The sequence below is a fragment of the Sturnira hondurensis genome, unplaced genomic scaffold (genome assembly GCF_014824575.4).
Source record: "Sturnira hondurensis isolate 20B ecotype Veracruz unplaced genomic scaffold, ASM1482457v3 Scaffold0020080, whole genome shotgun sequence".
NCBI lineage: Eukaryota > Metazoa > Chordata > Mammalia > Chiroptera > Phyllostomidae > Sturnira > Sturnira hondurensis.
Genome location: NW_028092711.1, coordinates 725,605 through 748,979, shown reverse-complemented (window position 1 = coordinate 748,979; position 23,375 = coordinate 725,605). Strand labels below are relative to the sequence as shown.

General features: G+C 36.5%; 1 protein-coding gene across 1 annotated transcript in view; it reads left to right on the top strand.

Annotated features, from left to right (window-relative positions):
* Positions 1 to 23,375, top strand: part of TMEM68 (transmembrane protein 68) — a 49,922-nt gene that overhangs the window by 3,636 nt on the left and 22,911 nt on the right. Inside the window, exons 2-4 of the mRNA XM_037028563.1 lie at positions 3,066 to 3,115; positions 3,722 to 4,115; positions 21,124 to 21,288. Coding sequence (XP_036884458.1) covers positions 3,791 to 4,115; positions 21,124 to 21,288 — 490 coding nt within the window. The 5' untranslated portion in view covers positions 3,066 to 3,115; positions 3,722 to 3,790. The remainder of the gene's footprint in view (positions 1 to 3,065; positions 3,116 to 3,721; positions 4,116 to 21,123; positions 21,289 to 23,375) is intronic.

The following is a 23,375-nucleotide window of genomic DNA, read 5'->3' as shown; positions in this document are numbered from 1 at the left end:
TTTCCAATGCTTCTTTGTTGTAAAAATCAATTATTCCTAGACTTTTCAGCATCATTTGAAACACCTGAATACTCCTTTCTTCTTGAAACACTTTCTTACTTTGACATCCAGGGTGCCACTCCTGGAAGGAGGAATGCTGGTTCCTCATTGTCTTCTCAGCTTCTAAAATATTGATTGCCCCATGGCTCAGTCCTGGAAACTTTCCTTTATTTTACATCCCTATAGGGATGCTTAGTTTAATGCTTTTCAGTACTGTCTACATGTTGCCAATTCCTAGGTATATTTCTCTACTCCTGATCTTTCTGTTTCACTCTGCTTATATCCAGCTGCCTATTAAATGTCTTCATTTGGATATTCAGTAGAATCTTAACATGTTCAAAACTGAATTCTCGATCTTCATCCGAATCCCCAGAATGAAACCTGTTCTTTCTGCAACTCCATCTTTCCACAAGTAAGCTGCTGCTGTTGATAACAATACTACTTAGTGCTTGTGTAGTGGAAGGGACTCTTCTAAGCTTTTTTTACGTGCAATCTCATAACAGTCTTACTAGCTAGGTACTGTTATTATCCCAATTTTACAGATGGAGAAACTAAGGCAGAGATACTAAGTAACCTGCCTATTTTACATAGTAAGTGGCAATACCTCCCAGGATACAAACTCATGTTGTTAAAAAAAAACTACTGTCATCCCAGACTTCTCTCACTCATATTCTGTATCCATTCATTAACAAATCCTCTTGGCTTTATCTCATCCAGATAAAATAAAAATATATCCAGAAACTGATTTATTTTATGGCCTTTACGCTGCCACACTGTCTTCTCCACTTTCACCACTCATCTCGATTATTGCAAACTTGCTATTTGTTCTTTGTATGGTATATTCTCAATTCAGCAGTCATTTAAAACTCATCAGGCAGTCTCGCTCTTCATCTCCCTCAGATAAAAGCCAGCCTATAAAGCTACCTCTCCTGCCCATTTCTGACTACGCACCCTATCTTCCTTAGCTTACCTTGTTGCTTGTCAGACCACACCTTTTTGTACTTACTGTCTGTTTCGTCAGGAATTCTCTTTCAAATACGCATGTGGTTTGCTTCCTCACTTCCTAAGGTCTCTACTTAAATGTACTTAGATAGGCCTTCCCAGACTACCCTCTGTAACTCCCTCCCCTCATTGTACCTCCTTGCCTACTGTACATCTCTGTCATCTTCTTGCCCTGCTGTGTATTTTTCTCTCTGAGATGGGTGGGTTACTGTCCATGCTCTTTTCAATATAGGATAACGCATCAACCACAGGAAATGACCTGAGTGGTGAAAGGTTAAGAGAGGTGTGAGATATGGTTGAAAGGATTAGGATTCTGACTAGCAAAGGGAATTTCACAGCTCAGGATAGCTGTCCAGAAAAATAAAGAGGTGGTCTGGTGGAAGAGATCCTACAGTGCAGAACTAGGTCCAGTATGGAAAAGTTACATTGAGGAAAGTGTAAGGAAGATCTTTTTAGTACTTTGATGGATGGTTCTGAAGTTGGAATGGAACATCTTTTAAGTTTTCTGTCCTGAGAGGGTTTAAATAAAAATCAAGGATGACCATTTGTGGAGGAGATTCCTGCATACTGCCCCGGGGCACTCTTAAGGGATTGCTAGATCTCATGCAAGTGTCCCTGTAAACTCTCAGTGGGTATCTGTCTGAGTAATGTCCCTCTCTCCTTTACTGCGTGTGTTAGTGTGTATAATAAATCGGAATGTGATTGAGGATAAGAAGTGTAGTTCTATCACCAATTTGGGCTGGGGGAGTTTTTAAAATCACAAGATTTTACTATCCTATTAAAAATTGTAAATGAGGGGAAAAGGGGAGGGACTCACCTGAATAAGTATAAAGGACACATGGACAATAATTAAGGTGGGGGGAGGAAATGGGAGGGAGGTGGGGAGCACTGGGGGGGGAGGGCAGGGAATATAAAATAGAAAGCTGTACTTGAATAAGAATTAAATAAAAAAAATTGTAAATGAAACTTGAATCATTAGGGACAATTATATTAAGCAGTAAGGGTCATGTCATCAAAACAATTGGTTTTTAGGCCCTGGAAAATCTCCTTTTAACATATTTGAGAGGCTGTCCTAAATTTTCATATATTAACAATAATTAAAAGTTCTTTTTCTATTTAGTCATAGTTTACCATAATATTCACCATTTAAAAATGTATACCTCAGTGGTTTCATATTCACAAGGTCATAAGAGATCACAACTATCTGATTTGTAACATTTTCATTATCTCCCAAAAGATTCCTCTGTTTCCATTAGCAGTCACTTCTCAGGAGTGACTGCTAGGGAGCAGTCACTTGCTCCCTTACCTAGCACCTGGCACCTCCTAATCTTTCTGTCTCTGTGGATTAACCTATTCTGGGTATTTCATGTGAATAGAATCGCATAAAATGTGGCCTTTAGTTAGTATTTGACTTTTTTTTTTTACTTAGTGTGATGTTATAAAGGTTCATGTGTACTGTAGCATGAACCAGTACTTCATTCCTTTTTATGGCTGAGTAATATTCTGTTATGTGGTATAACATATTTTGTTTATCCATTTATCAGTTGATGGACACTTGCTTTGTTTCCACTTTTTGGCTGTTATGAATAATGTTTCTGTCAACATATGTGTACAGATTTTTGTGTGAGTATGTTTTCAATCTTATCATATATAAGAGATCATGATTGTAAGGGCTAGTATAAATGTATCATCAAATATTGTGTTTGATCATCAGCTAATTATCTGACAGTTACTTAAAGAGACATAGTCACTTACACATCTGAATTTCATACTTTTTGTCAGAAGAAGCAAAGTTTAAACCTCAGCTGGGACTTTAAATAGTAATAGTAGAACAGTGTATAGATGTGTCCTCATTAAACATTGGTAGGGTCTAATTTTTAAGTGCAATACAATACTGTAGGCTGTATTCATATTTATTATACATTTGTGCATGTCTCTTGCTATTTTATGGAAATTCTAACTCTAGATATTAATGATTATCTTTTTAAAAATATCTTTCTTTTTCTGTATACTGTGTTTTTTAGATTACATATGTAGGTGCTTGGGACAAGATATTTATCTACCATAATTTCTGGTAAGTTAAGTGACTGTATTAGAGAATTACATAAAATAACTGTATGTCTATATTCTAAGTCACTTAATATTTAAGAGAAATTTTAGTGACTGTAAGATAAAAATTCTGTTGATAAATTTTTATTATTACATATGACAAAATAATAGAGAACTTTTCTGTAAACCTGTTTATAAAAGAAAATATCCAAAAATGTGTGTCATCATTTCCTACAGATTTGGGATGTGTTTATTGAATTAGATATTGATGTTATCTTTTGTGGACAACAGAGCTATTTCAACATAACATGGTGTAAAATACTAGCATTAAGTATGATCTGCTTAAGATAAAAGTCAATTTATTAAAATCAGTCTGAAATTTCACACTTTATCAGGCTTATTTTACTCTTCCAATTATATAACTCGTGAGTTATTTTCAAAGCTAAACCCAATACACTTCATAAGTGGACAGATGAAACCTTATAATTTTTACATCTAAATCTGCAACAAAGTTAATCATTAATGATTTATTCATTTTTTGTATTAGTGACTCTAGATAATATTTATGTAGACTAAAAATTTAACCTCTTAGCTATTAAAAGAATAACAATGGATTATTTTTCTGTTCTAGTGGCAAAATTAAAGACTTGTCCTGACGATGAAGAAAGAGGCTGAATTTGTCATATTCATGTAAAGAAAAATGATAGACAAAAATCAAACCTGTGCTATACGACAGGATTCAATGCCCTATATGAGTTGTCTGATTCACATATTTGAAGAATGGTTTGGAGTGGATCAATTAGAGGACTATTTGAATTTTGCGAACTATCTGTTATGGGTTTTTACACCACTGATACTTTTAATACTTCCTTATTTCACTATTTTTCTCCTTTACCTTACTATTATTTTTTTACACATTTATAAGAGGAAGAATGTATTAAAAAAAGCCTATTCTCATAATTTATGGGATGGTGCAAGGAAGACGGTAGCAACTCTGTGGGATGGACATGCAGCAGTTTGGCATGGTAAGCAGATTACTTTGATCTCTCGGTGCTGCTGATTGTATCTGTGGCACAGAAACTGTATCAATCCATTTTATTGATTGAAAAGATAATGAAAAATAATGGAAGAGATAGTAACTATTTCCTGTATTTGCATGCTTGTGAATATATATGTCTTTTTAAAAATTATTGTTTCCAAACATACTAGTGTCCACTAAAGAAAGAAACACACAGCTGTTAGACTGTTACTGTTAATTAGATATAACAATTTATATTTAAGATATCTAAAAGGGTAAGAGACTATTTAAAACAATATAGAAACTGTTTTGAAAATACTTATTTATTATTTACTTGCATTTTGTTTAAGATAAGTTTGACTTTCCCAGTATAGGGATTTTTAAAAAATGAATATTATATGTAATTTGTAAACAAAAGTTTTACCTTTTTGATACTATTCATTTCAGAGGTCATTACAGCTTTCTCAATAAATGAGAGAGCAATAAGTTTCTCTTCAGGATATTCATCTTTTTCTTTGTTATTTCAGAAAATGTGACTTTTGTGCATTTAATGATTGGTGGTTCTTCATTTGACCATCATGAAAATTGCCTTCTAGTAGCCTATTTTCAAGAACTTGGTGTTTACCAATATTTTTACTTTACTTGTTGGTTTCTTTTGTTTTGGACTATAAAAAAATACAGAAGATTGAGTACGCTTGTAATAAAGATGTGCCTTCTGTATCCTGTTGTTCAGCATGAAGTGGTTTCACAGAAAGAAATGAACAGTAGCACAAGTTTTGAAATAGACACTTAAGTAATGTAAATGTCAAATCACTATGTTGTACACTTGAAACTAATATAATATTGTATGTCAGCTACACTTCAAAAAAATAGACCCTTAAGGATATATAAGGCCGCTCTTACCAAAGATCACCAGTGACATGCTTATTAGGTTAATGTGTTGTCATTTTAATACTACATAAATTCTTGTAAGTCTCTTTTGAGCACTTAACCATGCCATACACTGTAAAATGCTTACCAAGCATTAGTTCTTTTAAACCTTGTAACAAAATAGATAGGTTCTGTTACCTCCATTTTACAGTTTTCCCATGAGGAAACAGGACCAGAGATGTTATATGCCCAAGACATACTAGGAAGCTAGGAAGAAGAGCCAGAATGCAACCTCAGGTATCAGGCTCTAAGATGTATGCTTTTGTGATCTGTGCTGTGTGATAAGTTTGTTCCAGGGGGTTCAGGGTGAAAAGTGGTATTCAGCAGTTTTGCAAACAGGAACTGTGTATCTTTGATGAGTTGAATTCTTAATATTTACTCATTTATACTAATGCTCTTGCCAGTCAGTACAACTCTTCTACTCTTTGATGGTTGTTTAACACGATGAGCCAAGGCGATACTTCAGCGTTGCACGTGTGTGTGTCTGAAGAGACTGCATCTGTGTGGACTGCTGTTGTTTGTTGTCTTGAAAACAGTTATGCAACAATTCAGTGGCATCATTTACAATACTCATGGGAATACTTGTCTTCCACATACATATCCCCCTATGTTTCAAAGTAACATACCTTGTAGGGAATTATAATTTATTTGTATTTCAGGTGACATGATTTAATTTGGATAAATTCAAATGCTGAACTTATTTTGTAGCAGAACGTGTAATTTTGAGGTATCCTATTTATTGAGGTATTTTTAAATATGCCCTTATGACTCAAAGGAAAATATATATGTGTGTATGTATATATATATTTCTTAGTCTGTTTTAATGTTTGTAATGATAACATTTTATTAGATAACTGATACTTTATTTTTTAAAATATATTTTATTGATTATACTATTACAGTTGTTCTATTCCCCCCTTCATTCCCCTCCACCCTGCACACCCTCTTCTGCACCATTCCCACCTTTAGTTTATGACCATGTTTCTCAAGTTCTCTAGATTCTGTATTTCCCATACTATTCTTGCCCTCCCCCTATCTATTTTCTACCTACCATCTGTGCTACTCATTCTCTGTACCTTCTCCCCCCTTCTCCTCCTCCCATTCCCCTGTTGCTAATCCTCCATGTGTTCTTCATTTCTATGGTTCCACTCCTGATCTAGCTGTCCTCTTGCTTTGCTTTTGTTTTAGGTGTGGTTGTTAATAACTGTGTGTTTGCTGTCCTTTCACTGTTCATATTTTTCATCTTCTTTTTCTTACATAAGTCCCTTTAACATTTCATATAATAAGGGCTTGGTGATGATGAACTCCTTCAACTTGACCTTATCTGAGAAGCACTTTATCTGCCCTTCCATTCTAAATGAAAGCTTTGCTGGATAGAGCAATCTGGATGTAGATGTTTGGATTTCATGACTCGGAATACTTCTTTCCAGCTCCTACTTGCCTGTAAGGTCTCTTTTGAGAAATCAGCTGAGAGTCTGATGGGAACTCCTTTGTAGTGACTGTTCCCTTATCTCTTGCTGCCTCTAGGATTCTCTCCTTCATTTTAATCTTGGCTAATGTAATTATGATGTGCCTTGATGTGTTCCTTCTTGGGTCCAACTTGTTTGGGACTCTGAGCTTCCTGGACTTCCTGGAAGTCTATTTCCTTTGCCAGACTGGGGAAGTTCTCCTTTATTATTTGTTCAAATAAGTTTTCCACTCGTGGCTGTTCCTTTTCCCCTTTGGGTACCCCTATAATTCAGATGTTGGAATGTTTAAAGATGTCCTGGAGGCTCCTAAGCCTCTCCTCATTTTTTTTGAATTCTTGTTTCTTCATTCTTTTCTGGTTGGATGTTTCGTTCTTCCTTCTGGTCCACTCCATTGATTTGAGTCCCAGTTTCCTTTTCATCACTATTGGGTTCCTGTGCATTTCCCTTCATTTCAATCAGTTTAACCTTCATATGTTCCTCTAATTTGTGACTGTAATCAACCAGTTCTGTGAGCATCCTGATCACCAGTGTTTTAAACTGTGCATCTGAGAGGTTCACTATTTCTTTTTCACTTAGAGTTATCGGCTCTGGGGCTTTGAGTTCTTCTTGAGCCATATTTTGGACTGTTTGTGTCTGTTAATGTATGAGGAGCGGAGCCCTAGGTGTTCACCAGAGTGGGGCAACTCAGTTGCTGGGTTGTAATGCTGTATGGGGGGCAGAGTAAAAGAGGAGCAATGGCAGTCTTGTCTGCCACCTCCCGCTGCAGCTGCCACCATCACAGGGGCCCACTCGTTTCGTCCAACTGCTGGTGAATGTGTAACCGAGTGGTCAGCCCTCCGCCGCTGGCTTTGCCTGCTGGGGCCTGCGCAGTCTGTCTCACTGCTCACACTGCCGGTTATCTGCAGGTGAATGTGTGACCACGGTCAGTCTGCCCCACACCTTCAATGGGTCCGCGCTGCTACCCCGGCTGCCTGCGTGCCTGGGTTGGGGATCTTTCCTGCCCGACCCTGTTCTGCTGCTGGCTCTGCCCCTCTCACCGGTCCCAGTTGAATTGTTCGTTGTTGTCTGATTTCTGTATAGTTCAATTTTCTGTCCTTTGGCTGTGTCTTTGTTTACTAAACCTTTGTTGTATTCAAACTTGGTTGTGGGAGAAGGCACAGTGTTTCCACCTACGCCTCCATCTTGGCGGAAGTCTCCAGATAACTGATACTTTAAAAATGATTTTCGTTACCTTGTTATTTAGTGACATATATAAAAGGCATTTCTGTGCATGTTTGGGTTTTGTATTGGTATCAGATTAGTTTTAATCATGCCTTTAAAGAATCTTCAAAGGAATTTTTAAACTAATATAAATATTCATTGTAAAAAATGTACCAAATAAGAAAAAAAAGAAGAGAATAATAATTGCCTAAAATTTACCATATATTTTAGTCTTTTGAAATTGTAGTGTGTTAATCATTTTTGTGTGTGTGTATAGACTAGTGTTTTTAATGTCATGAAGCCTTTTTAGTGACTTTTAATGATTATATGGAGCTCTGTAATTATATAATTTAGTCAGTTATTGAATTACTTATTTATAAATTGTTTATGTTTACATAAGAATCTATCCAATGTTTTTTCATGAAGTTAAGTTTTGTCCTCAACTATATATAATGTAAGTGTACTCTGATTTTTCAAAAAGTTCTCTGATTCTTATATCCTATTCCAAATAATGCCTGTACTATCAAGAAACATCAGTTTAATGTTTCTTTAAGTACCTACATTTGTAGGTAGTTTGCTTGGTGATGATGGGTCAGTGACTTTCTTATGCTCAAGTTGCTTAAACTCTAAAATCATGACTTATTTTTTTAATTCCTTAAACTATGAATGATATTTTAAAAAGCTACACTCAATAGTTAACAATTTCCCCTGACAATTAATTTGATGAGGAAGAGGCCTAGAGATGTTTTTTGAGAAAATTAAAAACTATATTTTAGGACAACTGTAAAGGTAATCAGGAATGTAACTTTCAGTTTAGGGAAGTAAGGAATATTTTATTTTGGGGCTTTTAGTTGTTTGTTTTATCTTGTGTATATATGTATTGAGGTGGTTTTTGTTTTACAAAAGCATTTACTTCATTGTCTGAAAATGATGTTTATGCTTAACTAACGCCAACAGACATGGTTTGATTCATTTTCAAAACAAAATTTTGGAAAAATGCAATGGTTTGTTTAAGTAGTACTTCTCTATTTCTGTTGGCTAAGAGTTTCCTTTAGTCTCCTCTGCCTTTCATGCACAAAAGGACTACTCCGTCAGACCGCCTGAGTGCAAAACCAGGCTCTCCTCAGTTTCTGGCTGGGTTACCTTGGCACGTTATCTAACATTTTTTCTCCCTTTACCCTTTACTCCTTTCTTCTTTCTTCCCTCCTTACCCTCCTCTTTCTGCCCCCTCCTCTCTCCTTTTTGCAACAGTTATGGTTTTTTAAAACTTGATTTTCAAAAAACAAAATAGAATCCAGAAAATTTGCAAAAACAGTATTGAAAAGTTCTGTATAATTTTCACCCAGCTTTCCCTAATGGTAACATTTTATATAATAACTTGTACAATTATCAAATTAACAGTGATACAATACTATTAGCTAAACTACAGATCTTATTCAAATCTTACCAGTTTTCCCACTATTCTTTTATTGGGGTCTGGATACTGCCTTTAGTTGTCCTGTTTACCGAATCTATGATGGTTATTCAGTTTTTTCTTTTTTGTATTCCATGTTTATCACAGTTTTGGAGAGTATTGCTCAGTTATTTTGTAGACGGTCTCTCCATTTAGATCTAATGTTTTTCATAATTACATTGAAGTTATACATTTTTGACAAGAATACCACAAAGTTGATGATGTGTTCTTAGTGCATTATATCAGAAGTTCATCATGTGGATATGTTTTATTACTGGTGACATTTACTTTGATCATGTGGTTAAGTAGGTATCTGCCAGGTTTCTCCATGATAAAGTTGCTATTTTTTACTTCATAATCAATGCATATCTGGGAGCTACTTTAAAACTATATAAGTAACCCGTCTCAAATGAGATACTTAACTTTTCTGAATCTTATTTTCCTCTTCCGTAAAATGAGTTGGTCTGAGGACTTAGTGAAATTTCATGTAAAGTATTTAGCGTAATTTCTGTTACATACTCATTGTTCAGTATAATCGTGCTGCTTAAAGATGGGGATACATTCCAAAAAATGCAGCATTAGGCAATTTTGTCTTTGTGCAAACACCGTAGAGTAACTTACACAAACCTAGATTGTATGGCCTGCTACAACCCTGGAATATATCTACATGGTATAGCCTGCTCCTGGGCTACAGACTTGTACAGCATGTTACTGGACCAAACAGCATGAGGTTAACTTAAGCACAAGAGAAAATAATGCAATCAAGAGATGCAGTGAAGATGAGGTATATGAGGTTGCTGCCAGTGTGGCATGGCATATTGTGTTATAGCAGAGGTTTTTTTTTAATAAGTAGGGTACACTCTAAAATAATGATAAAATTATAGTAAATACATAAGCTAGTAACAGTTGTTTGTTATCAGTATTAAGTATTATGTACTATATATAATTTTATGTGCTATATTTTTATAACCAGTAGCACAGTAAGTTGGTTTACATCAGCATCACCCACCACAAATGTGAACAGTGTGTTGTGCTATGACATTATGGTAGCTACAATATCACTAGGCAATAGGGATTTTTCAGCCTCCTTATGTATGGGACCACCATGGTATATATATGGTGGTACCTATATCAGTGATCTCTGGATAGGGAAATAGCTAAATTAACTGTGAGAGGGATTCATTATAGAATGCTTCATAGCCATTAAGAATATGATCGCTACATGTGCCTAACAAGGGAGGATCTTCAAGGACACTTGGTTTTGAACAGAAAAAGTAAGATTCATAACTATAGTCATGGTAGAATATTATTTATGTTAAAACACATATCTGCATATACACACCAGTACTAAATGAAATGTACTGTGTATTCAGGACCAGGAGATGAATCACTCGTGGGTGAGAAGTATGTTGAATGACAAACCTGGAAAGGTGGACTAAAGCTGGCTTTGAAGGATCTTGAATGCTGTACTCTATTTTATAGGTAGTTTGCTTTCCTGAGGAGGATCCAAAATGATGCATTGTTAATTTACCATAGTGTGTAGGATTTTTGATGACAAATTTAGAAGGGATCTAATGAATATTAATCCACTATCTAAATTAATGCTGCTGATATCTACAGCCAGTAGGCAGTTAACTCATTTACCATAATAAATACTGCTGTGGAAATGAGACTACTTGAGCACCAATGTAACAACCATCAAATCCTCTCTCTCTAGGCTAAGAAAGCTACATGGAAAGCCAAAAAATCAGGAGAGTATTTAGTGAGCATGGGGTTAGAGTAGGGAAGGTAAATAAATTTGTATTCAATGGCATCACATAAGAACCAAATTTATCCCAGAATAGGGATGTTTTTTATTAATGGAGCCCAGACTACTCTAAATTTGCATAATGGAGTGTTTCCTCCTTGGACCGTGGTTGGATGGAGGGTGAAATTGTCTTTGTGATTGGTTTCTCTGTGCTGTTGTTCATCAGATCCCCTTAGGACTGGTGGAGCACATACAGGAGATGATGGGCCTGCACTTAGAAACTAATGTTGGGAAGAAGGTGTGATAGGTACAGGAGAGTTTTTAGAGGTAAAATGCATAGAAGTTGGTGACCAGGTGAATGTAGAGTCTGAGAGAGGGGGAGTTTAAGTGCACTAAGGTTTCTACCGCTGCTAGATAGGGAAACACTGGACAGGAAGTGTTCCATTTAAAAGAGCAGAAGCACAAAGGCGGGAAAACGTATTTAGGGAGCCACCACTAGTCCCTATGATTCCTGAAAGAATCTCAATAATATCACTTGATCCACAGTCGGGATCTAAAAGGCNGGGAAGAAGGTGTGATAGGTACAGGAGAGTTTTTAGAGGTAAAATGCATAGAAGTTGGTGACCAGGTGAATGTAGAGTCTGAGAGAAGGGGAAGTTTAAGTGCACTAAGTTTTCTACCGCTGCTAGATAGGGAAACACTGGACAGGAAGTGTTCCATTTAAAAGAGCAGAAGCACAAAGGCGGGAAAACGTATTTAGGGAGCCACCACTAGTCCCTATGATTCATGAAAGAATCTCAATAATATCACTTGATCCACAGTCGGGATCTAAAAGGCCTTGACAGTGTTGGACTACAGTGATAATCCATTGATGCTTTCTGAGCCAGGAGTAGTATGACCACATCTGTGCTTTAAGAGTGACACAGTTAAATAATATTTGCATGTAATGTTTCGTGGCATTATGGTGAACTGTAGGTTTTGTCGGTAAATAAATTGATGAATTGAATTTTTCTGCTTTCAACCAGGTGATTTGGTATTATCTGAGTAGTTAAATTTTTTCTTAGTTATTTAAAAAATACTCTGGAAAGGAAGAGAAAACTTCAAGAATATTTTGTATAGACTCCTTAACGTATTCTTTATTTCTCAGAAAATTGGGACAGTTGATCCTTTTGGTAACTTCAGATAATCTCAGTGATTATTCTGTTGAGTTTAAAGTAAATCAAATTACTTGAATTAGGACTAAGTAATTGGAAAGAAATGTTTAAAGTATAGAAACATGAAATCTTGAAATAGCATTAAGCTTAATTTTTTAAAATGTACATTCTCTAGACCTGAAACTAATATAATATGAAATGTCAATGGTAATTTTTAAAATGAAAAAATTATTTTATAGAACTGTATACTTGAAATCTGTATAATTTTGTTAACCAGTACCACCTCAATAAATTCAATAAAAAGGATAAGAAAGGCAAAAAATAAAAATAAAAGTTATTAAAAACCATTCTCTTGATTCCATTTGAAATATTACCAAATAGTTCATGCTTTCAATACTAGAATCATAGTTACCACACTTAATTTACTCTGTTTGGTGAAGACCTTATACACTACTTTAAAAGTGAATTTTCTGTGCTAAAATTTATGCTGAACTTGCTTTCTTTTTCTGCTATAGCCATTTTTACCCTTTTTCTTTGAGCTTAATTATGCTCTTGGCCTCTGGATGCTTGCTTTGCCCTGCCCTGCCCCACCCTGTGCTGCCTCTGCCCACACCCTTCTCTTCCCCTTTCTTTGGAGAAAGACTTCCAAAATAATTTTATTTAATTAATTGGAGTATAATCCAAAAATAATGTTCCTTTTGTGACATGAAAAAGTAATAATAATAAAAACATCTTAAGTGTTACTTTATAATTTTTATTGAGGCCTAATGGACATATAACATGAATTTCAGGTGTGTATTCATATAACATGAATATACAGCCTAATGATTTGATATTTGTATATATAAGAAATGATCACCACAATAAGTCCAGCTACTGTACATAATTTTTTTCTTGTTATAAGGACTTGTAAGAGTTCCTCACTTAGCAGCTTTCAAATACGCAATACAGAATTAATTGTAGTCATTGTGCTATACATTACATCCCACATGACATTTATTTTGTAACTGAAGTTTCTACCTAGTATCCCTTTTATCCGTTTCACACCCCAACCCACCCCTCCACCTCTGGCAACCATCATTCTCTTCCCTACATCTATGAACTTGATTTTGTTTATTTTTGCTTTTTAAATTCCAGGTGTAAGTGAGATCATATGGTGTTTGCCTTTCTCTGTCTGAATTATTTCACCTAGCATAATACCCTTTTGGTCTATCCATGTGGCTGCAAATGGCGAGATTTAATTTTTTTATGGCTAAATAATACCCCATTGTGTATGTGTATATATATCATACATTCTTCATTCATCTGTGGACACTTAAGCTTTTTCCATATTTTGGCCATTGTAAATAATTTAGCAGTGAACATGGGTGTGTGTGTATTTTTTTGGATTAGTGTTTTTGTTTTCTTTGAATAAATGCCTAAAAGTGCGATTGCTGGGACATGTGGTAGTTCAATTTTTAATTTCTTGAGGAACCTCTATACTGTCTTCTATAGTGGCTGCACCAATTTACATTCCCAGTAACAGTGCACAGTGTTTCCCTTTTCTCCACATCCTCAGCAACACTTGTTCCTTGTTTTTTTTATAATAGCCATTCTGACAGCTATGAAGTGATATCTCATTTTGGTTTGATTAGCATTTCCCTGATGTTTAGTGATGTTGAACATTTTTTTAATCCTCACCTGAGGATATGTTTATTGAGAGAGAGAGGGAGAGAGAAGAGAGAAAGAAAGCTGCCTCCCATATGTGCCTCAACTGGGAACTTAAAACTTGGGATTTGTACTCTGATCAGGAACTGAACTTGTAACCTTTTCGGTGTATGGGATGATTCTCTGACCAAATGAACCATCCGGCCAGGGTGATGTTGAACATCTTTCTTGTATCAGTTGGCTATTTGCGTGTTTTTGGAAAAATGTCTGTTCAGGTCCTCTGCTCATTTTTTAATCAAATTTTTTCCTGTTGAGTTGTATGGCTTTTAAAATATATTTTGGATATGAACCCTTTATCAGATATATGCTTTGGAAATATTTTCTTCCATTCAGTAGCTTGTCTTCTCATTTTGTTGATTTTCTTTGCTGTGCAGAAGCTTTTTAGTTTTTGTAGTCCCACTTGTTTGTTTTTACTTTTGTTGCTTTTGCTTTTCGAGTCAGATCCAAAAAATCATTGCCAAGGCTTATGTTAAGAAGCTTACTGCCGATATATTCTTCTAGGAGTTTTATGATTTCTGGTCTTACATTCAAGTCTTTAATCCATTTTTAGTCATTTTTTTCATATGGTGTAGGCTAGTAGTCCAGTTTCCTTGTTTTGCATGTGTCTGTTTAGTTTTCCTAACACCATTTATTGAAGAGGCTGTCCTTTCCCTATTGTATACTCTTGGATCCATTGTTGTAAATTCTTTTTAAGATTTTATTTATATTTAGAGGGGAAGGGAAGGAGAGAGGGAGAGAGTATCAGTGTATGGTTGCCTCTTGTGGGTCCCCTGCTGGGAACTGGCCTGCAATGCAGGCATGTGCCCTGACTGGGAATCGAACCGCGATTCATCTGGTTCTCAGGCCTGTGCTCAATCCACTGAGCTACACTAGCCAGAGCCTCATTGTTGTAAATTAATTAACCGTAAAATGTGACTTTATTTCTGGGTTCTCAGTTCTCTTCCACTGATCTGTTTAAAAAAAATGTCAATGTCATACTATTTGATTACTATAGCTTTGCAATATTTTTTTTAAGATTTTATTTATTTATCTTTAGAGGGGAAGGGAAGGAGAGGGAAAGAAATATCAATGTATGGCTGCCTCTCGCGGGTCCCCCGCCGGGAACTGGCCTGCAACCCAGGCATGTGCCCTGACTGGGAATCGACCCTTGATCGTGTGGTTCGCAGGCTCGCGCTCAATCCACTGAGCTTTGCAATATTTTTTTTAAATCAGGGAGCATGATGCTTTCAAGCTTTGTTCTTTGTCAGGATTGTGTTGCCTATTCTGGGTCTTTCGTGGTTTTACACAAATTTTAGGATTGTTTGTTTTATTTATGTGAAAAATGCAATTGAATTGCATTGCATCTCTAGATTTCTTTGGATAGTATGAACATTTAAATATTAAGTATTCCCACCCATGAGCTTAGAATATTTTTCCTTTTATTTGTGTCTTCTTCAGTTTCTTTTGTCATTGTCATAGTTTTCACTGTGTAGGTTTTTCACCACCTTGGTTAAATTTATTCCTAGGTATTTTATTCTTTTTGATGCAATTGTAAGTGGGATTTTCCTTAACTTTTTTTTCTGATAGATTGTTACTAATGTATAAAAATACAAGAGATATTTGCATAATATATTGATTTTGTAGCCTTCAGCTTTACTGAATTTATTACTTTCAACAGGTTTGGGGTTTTTTGGTGAAGTCTTTAGGGTTTTCTGTATATAATATCCATGTAATTTGCAATTTGTGACAGTTTTACTCCTTTCTTTATAATTTGAACATCTTTTATTTCTTTTCCTTGCCTTTTATTGTTCTTATCCAAAATTATATTGAATAAAAGTGGTGAGAATGGGCGTTCTTGTTTTGTTTCTGATCTTGGAGGAAGAGCTTTCAGTGTTTCACCATTGGGTGTGTTCGCTGTGGGCTTGTCATGTATGGTCTTCATTATGTTGATCTGCATTCCCTCCATCCCCTCTTTGTTGAGAGTTTTTGTCATAAATGGATGTTACAGTTTGTCAAATCTTTTTCAGCATCTCTAGAGATGATCATATGACCTTATTCTTCATTTTGGTGATGTAATTAAACATGTTGATTGATCTGTGAATGTTGAACCATCCTTATCTGGAATAAATCCCATTTGATTATGGTGTTTGTTGTTGAATTTGGATTGGTAAATTTTGTTGAGGGGTTTTTTTCATTTATGTTGCTCAAGATATTGGTCTGTAATTTTCTTTTCTTGTGGTGTTCTTTCTTGATTTTGGTATCAGGGTAAAGTCTGCCTCATAAAAGAAGTTTTGACATGTTTCCTCCTCTTCTTTCTTTGAAATGTTTAGAAAGAATTGGTATTAATTCTTTGGATGTTTGGTAGAATTCATCAGTGAAGCCATCTGGGCCTGGACTTTTGTCTGTTGGAAGGTTTTTATTACAGGTTCTATCTCCTTACTAATAATCAGTCTATAGTTCCTTGAGGTATAAAGTTAGGTTGTTTTTTTGACATTTTTCTTGTTTTTTGAGGTAAGCATTTATTGCTATGAACTTCCTTCTTAGAACTGCTTTTGTTGCATCCTGTTAGGTTTTAATATGTTGCATTTCCATTTTCATTTGTCTCAAGGTATTTCTTTTTATTTCTCTTTCAATTTCCTTATTGACTCATTGGTTGTTCAGTGTTTGTTTGTTTGTTTTGTGTTTGTTATTTTGCCAGGACCATTTGAGGCTGTGCCTGACTGGTGAGACAGGAAGGAAAGGCAGTTTTATGATTAGAGCCATGATCACCTGCTCCTTGGAATTTCTGTTCCCACTCCTGTGATAAAATTCTCAAGAGTATTTTTCTCTGAAACAGGTGGAGCTCCCTTAAATCTTTGCTATTCCCCACAGTCCACCAACAGCACAGGATTGCTATTAAAAATGTGCTGGTGTTTGGTAGCAGTGTGGAGGACAGTACGCATATTAATCTCTTCAGCCGGTGGAGGAGAGAAAAAGGAACTGCCAGGAAGCCAACTTTGAACTGAGGTTAAGTTATAAGGAAGCCTAATTCCCCCCCTTCTACTTACCATCCTTTTCATTCTGTCATTTGCTTCCCTTGCTGAAACCCTTGTTCTAGTTTATAGTAACTTGGAATAGGGTTTACAGTGTAGCAAGAAGAAAAGAATGTCATGGGCCACTATTTTTACCTGTATTACTAGAGAGATGTTTTCTTGACATCCAGTTCAAATCTGTGACCACAGCCCCCCGCTCCACAGTGTAGTAGTTAGATTCAATAACCTTATTGTTGTTTTTAAAGAATAAAATGGGGGGGATTTCTAAAGAATAATTTGTGAATGAAATAAACATAAATAATTTACAGCATTATTAAGTTGTCCACATGTATATAGTATTTTAACCGTGTTTTATGTTGCATTGGGTCACTCTTAAAAGTTTTTCTACTTTTATCAATGAATTATTTTATGACTCTAAAATTTTACTCTAGTTGCATTATCTCATAGGGAAGTTTTCATTTATTTGATGTCTCCTACCCTGGCCCTTGTCACCCACGCCCCTGTATCTCCTCATTTCCTTACACTTTTCACAACCTGCTTGTGACGAGTAGAATGTTGTATTCCTTTGCAACTACTGTATCTCATACTTACACAGGAAGGTCCATATTGTTTTTGAGAAGTTAGCAGATTCAATAAAGTGTGTTTGATGCTTCAGAGATGTTGGACTCCTTGGATAACCTTGATTAAAAACCAAAAACAGTCTTAAATTCTGATAGTTTTTTGTTAGTTTGGAACCTGAAAGGTCCTTTTACCTTGTAGCTTTTATGATTTTCTAATCTTACATGATTTTTTTCCATAAAAGATAACTTTTTGTCCAAAGACTTAAAAAAATTCAGTGTCACAAGTATTGTACAAAAAACTTATTTTCTCTAATTATTTGACTGTAAGTGCCTACGCTGCCCTCTCTTTAACACTTTTAGGGTATATTTTCTGTAAATAAAGATATCTATTTAATATCAATGAAACCATTAAAATCAGAAAATTAACATTGATATATTACTAACATCTAATCTTTAGATCTCATTTAAGTGTGTAGCCTTTTTATTTGACTCATTGTTTTTATATATTTTTCTTCTATATACTGAAATTTTGAATCCAGTTATATGTCCTCTTTTTTCCAGTGTACCCTTTAACAAATTAACCATAATCAGTTTAGATTACTGTCTGATAATTTAAACATCTGGGCTTGGTTCTTTTGATTAAACAATCTCCTGACAATGGATTTTTTCTTACTATTTTCTATCTACCACAATTTTTTTTTTTTGCTTTTCCTCCTGAGGATACATTTATTGATTTTAGAAAGAGAGGAAGGACAGATAAAGTGCTTCTGAGATAAGGTCAAGTTCAAGGAGTTCATCATCACCAAGCCCTTATTATATGAAATGCTAAAGGGACTTATATAAGAAAAAGAAGATGAAAAATATTGGCCCTGGCTGGTGTAGCTCAGTGGATTGAGCACCCGCCTGCGAACCAGAGGATCGCGGTTCGATTCCCAGTCAGGGCACATGCCTGGGTTGCAGGCTGGTTCCCTGCAGGCCAACTCCCAGCAGGGGATGCACAAACGGCAACCATACATTGATGTTTCTCTCTCTCTCCTTCCCCTCTAAAGAAATAAATAAATAAAATCTTAAAAAAAAAAAGATGAAAAATATTAACAGTATTAAAGGACAGCAAACACACAGTTATTAACAACCACACCTAAAACAAAAGCAAACCAAGAGGACAGCTAGATCAGGAGTGGAACCATAGAAATGAAGAAGACATGGAGGGTTAGAAACAGGGGGGTGGGAGGGGGAGAAGGGAGGAGAAGGCACAGAAAATAGCATAGAGGGTAGGTAGAAAATAGATAGGGGGGAGGGCGAGAATAGTGGGGGAAATATAGAATCTAAAGAACTTGAGCCCTGGCTGGTGTAGCTCAGTGGATTGAGCGTGGGCCTGCGAACCACACAATGACGGTTCGATTCCCAGTTAGGGCACATGCCTGGGTTGCAGGCCAGTTCCCAGCAGGGAACTTACAAGAGGCAACCGTACATTGATACTTCTCTCCTTTCTCTCCCTTCCTCTCTAAAGATAAATAAATAAAATCTTTTTAAAAAAATCTTAAAAAAAAATAAAGAACTTGAGACACGTGGTTATAAACTAAGGGGGGGAGAATGGTGGGGGAGGGAGTGTGTGGGTGGAGGGGAATGAAGGGGGGGAATAGAACAACTGTAATGGTATAATCAATAAAATATATTTAAAAAAAGAGAGGAAGGGAGAGAGAGAGAGAGAGACAGAGACAAGAGATGGAGACAGAGAGGGAGGAACATCATTGTGAGAGAAAAATATTGATTGGTTGGCATATATCCTAACTGGGAATTGAACCCACAACCTGACTGGGTTGTGCCCTGACTGGGGATTGAACCTGCAACCTTTTGGTGTATGGGACGATGCTCCACCCAACTGAGCCACACTGGCCAGGGCCATGCTTCACAATTTTTAAAATGAATTCTGGGCATTGTTTATCAAAATAGATACATAGATAAACAAATAACAGTTGTGAATGAGGTCATGGTAAACATTTATCCCTGAAAATGACCCTTTTTTCTACCAGGCCATTCGTGAATGGGGTTGGGGCTTACATCCACTTAGTAGTTGAACGGGTTGGGTTTTCTTGTAGGTATAGTTTCCTTCAGCTCAGCACAGACTTCCAACTCCTGCTGCTGCTATCTTGTGCTTGTGTGGAGCCTAGAGCCCCAGAGGGTTTTTCTCGGTGCTCCTGCTGCCCCTCAATCCTGTATGCCTCTGCCACACAGAAGGGCTCTCCATGCTCCTGCTTCTTCCCCAGGAAAAGGTTGCCTTTGTTTATAACTCCACGTGAAGCTTGTGGAGGGGATGGGCGTGGCGGGGGGCACTCCTTAATATTTCTGTTGTAGCCAAAATCTTTCACAGGTCCTGTATGTCTGGGCATCCAGTGTGATGCTTTCTCAGTGTTCCTTTCGCTCTTCTGTGGCAAAACCTTGTCTTTTGTAGGGAGGGGTTTGAGGTTGGTAGCGTTTTCTGCCCCTCATTCCAGTGGTAGCACTTCTCTGCTTTACATCATTTCAGGTCTCGGGGCCTTCTCTTCCAGTGGCAGATGCTTGGCTTCTACCCTCCCCTAGTCATAGTAGTCATAGTGAATTTTTGCCTGAGACTAGGATGGTGGGGTGAGGCAGGAGAGGGAAATGAAGATCTGTCCCTTCCAGCATCACATGCCTTTTGTATATACCCTTTCTTTAGAAGGGGAGGCAGAGTTTCCCGCACCCCTTCCAGTGGCAGGTTTTGCTTTCCCAAGAAAAGTGTCGAGGAAGTGAGTGGGGTTTTGGAGTCTGTACCATTAGCAGGGGCTCTCCTAGGTCTCTTGCCTGCCTAACCTTTTTTGAGAGCACCCACTGAGGCCTGTGGAGGAAGGCCGGTGAGTGTGGGCTGTTGTTTGTATCTCAGGTGCTCAGGGAATGTACACTCAGTGCTTGCCCACAGCTGGCCTTTAAGTGTTTGTTAATATTCCAGTTGTATTTGTCTTACCCACTTTTATGGCACCTGCCACTTCTTCCCATACTCAGTTTGTTTTTGTTTTGAATCTCGTTAGATGGGCTTGTCACCCTTCAGAGCTCAGTTTACCTGATTAAGAGAGTGACCTCAGTTTTCTGACACGCTGCCTTTTCTCATTCTTAGGGTGGAAGTGAAGTTTTCTTACAACTACCGAGTTTATTCATATTTTCTCCTGTGTCTGCAACCACCTCCTCCAACAGTGAGGAACCCGGCTCACACTTTCCTTAACACGTGGACGTACTTAGTCAGTGTCCCCTGTGTGTAACCGAACTCCTATCATTGCCACTGTCCTCTTCCACTCATGGACCATCTTTCCCCATCAAGCCGTCACACCCCGAACCAGGCCACTTATGAGTGTGGATGCCATTCTAATTTCACTCAGGATCTGACCCCCGTGTTTGCCCACCCTTGTCTCCTCTCCTCCTTGGGCACCAGCACTCTGTTCTGGGCTCTTACCCTGTGTGGGTGCTCTCACGACTGCACTTAGACTTTGACTCCCCAGTCTGGGCCACCCTGTGTGGATGCTGTCCTCACCCTGCCTCGGCTCCAACACTCACGCCCCTGTGTGTAGGTTGCCCTCTACACACAGGGGCTTGCTTCGCCCTGGCCCACCTGATGCCTGTAGGACTGATTTGTTCAAGAAAGGAGGGAAGGGAAAGCAGGAGTCTCATGTCCTTTTGTAAGAAAAGACCAAATTTCTGAGTTGGTAACCATCCTTTAGTTTAAACAATTAATAAATATGTTTTAAGTATTTGTATTTTGTCTTCCTAACAGGTTATGAAGTTCATGGAATGGAAAAAATACCAGAAGGACCAGCACTTATAATTTTTTATCATGGAGCTATTCCCATAGATTTTTACTACTTCATGGCTAAAATTTTTATCCATAAAGGCAGAACCTGCCGAGTAGTAGCTGATCACTTTGTCTTTAAAATTCCAGGTAAACTTTCACTGGAGATACAATGTTAATTAATACAATCAAAGTCTGTGATAATCTGTCTTTTTGAGCTCTCTAATACCAGTTGGAAAACCTTTTTGCCTTCTGGATAACACACTTGGAACTCCAATTTAGGAGCATGTGATTATCCTGTTTAGATACTGTATCTAACTATAAAAACATTATGGCCAAAAGATTATCTAACCTCTTTCTTTATTAACAGGTATTTAATCACTATTTTCCAAAATTAAATCCTGAATTTTTACTTTTAAAAAATAAGTTATAACTTTTGCCATATAATTTGTATTTTGGTAGAGAGTGTGTTACATTGTTTTATCATACTTCACCAATGTGCGATTGCTTGTTGCAGACCCCCTACTGGGGACCTAGCCTTCAACCCAGGCATGTGTCTTGAATTGGACTGGTGACCCTTTGGTTCGCAGGCGGGTGCTCAATCCACTGAGCTTCACCAGCCAGGGCTGTTTATCATTCTTCTTTACTTTCCTGGTAGACTTATAACTCTTAAGATGAGGACCACATTCTTTTTAATCTGTTCATAAAGACTTTGTACTTTTTTAAAAAGATTAATTAGCCAAATGGTTTCAAACACAATAGTTGTTTTTAAATTATTATAACATAAACTCATTGAGATTTAATCTTATTTTCTTTTGTCACTAAATCACCAGAAACAAGCCAAAAAGCTTATAGTATGTTCTCTGGAATAATAAACGGACAAACACCAAGCAGTGAATTAAATAACAATCTACTCAGTGCCTTTTATAGACATGGTTAATGTTTTGGGTGTCCTTATGTCACTAAAAAGTCATTTGTACTTTGTATATAAACTAAATAATCTATAAAAGGTTATTCTTTAGAAAGCAATAATAATGATCACTGTATAATAAAATTTTAAAACCAGAGAATAAAAGAACATCATTATAATCTTGCCACCCTAACATAACCAGTTAGCCTTTTGATTTATTTCATTTGTGCATATAACGTATGCACATGTTATACAAACAGTTTTCTTCTCTTTAAAAAAATTTAATGTTAGCATTACCATTTTACCATGTTTTGTGGAGAATATTTTTAAAAATTATTTAAAAAACAAAGAATAGTTTTAATGGATGACTAAAATAATTTATTTATCTGGTTTTATCTTATGGAACATTAGGGTGCTTCCATTTTTGTCTTTTTATATGTAATAGATTATGAATATTTTTATTTAGCCTTTGGCTTTTACAAATGTTTTCCTATTTATGGTCTTATAATCAGGAAACCTTCCCTGTTCATTCATTTATTATGGAAATGCATCTTGTTAAATCAGTGGGCTTTTAATTAAATATAGGGTAAAATTATTTCAATTTTAATAATATCTATAATCTGGCTTCAGGTCCTTAAACTTAGGAGAAGGTTGGTCAGTCTGCACTGTTTTCACTGCCCGCTTCCCTTTTGCAGTCTTGAGGAGTAATGGATACTGCAGTATTCATTATTCAGTCATCTAGAGTTCCAGTTTAGGATCTGCTTAAAATACTTGATCGCTTGACAGGATTGTGTTTTTCTATCCATAAATAGTTGTAATTTGAAAACTTGTATTATATAAACACCTGGAATTAGCTATTCCTGAGTTAAGCATTCACTTTATTGGAAACGCTTAATGATTTTGCCATTATTATTGACATATAAATGTAATTGTGAAATTACCATCTAATATTTAATTTCAGTAGATTTGATTATGGCTTGCCAATTTTGGTAGGGCTAATCATAGTCAGATTCACACTCTCTTAAGTGGTTTTCTTTCTTAAAGGGTTAATGGAAGATTAGATTTGTAACTATTGGTGAGCTGTTGTTTCTGATTGCTCTAATAAATACTGTAGACAGTGTTTAGCCATGAGACGCAATGGGAGGAATTTTGAATTAGCTGACATCTGGACCAGAATCTCTGTCTTGCCATTTGCTTGGTGCGTGACTTTGAGCTTACTCTCTGAGCCAGCTTTTCCTCACCTGTAAAATTAGGATAAGAATCCCTGTTTTTCAAGGTTTTTGTGAGTTTTGATTAAGAATTGAATACGTAAATTGGCCAGAGTAGT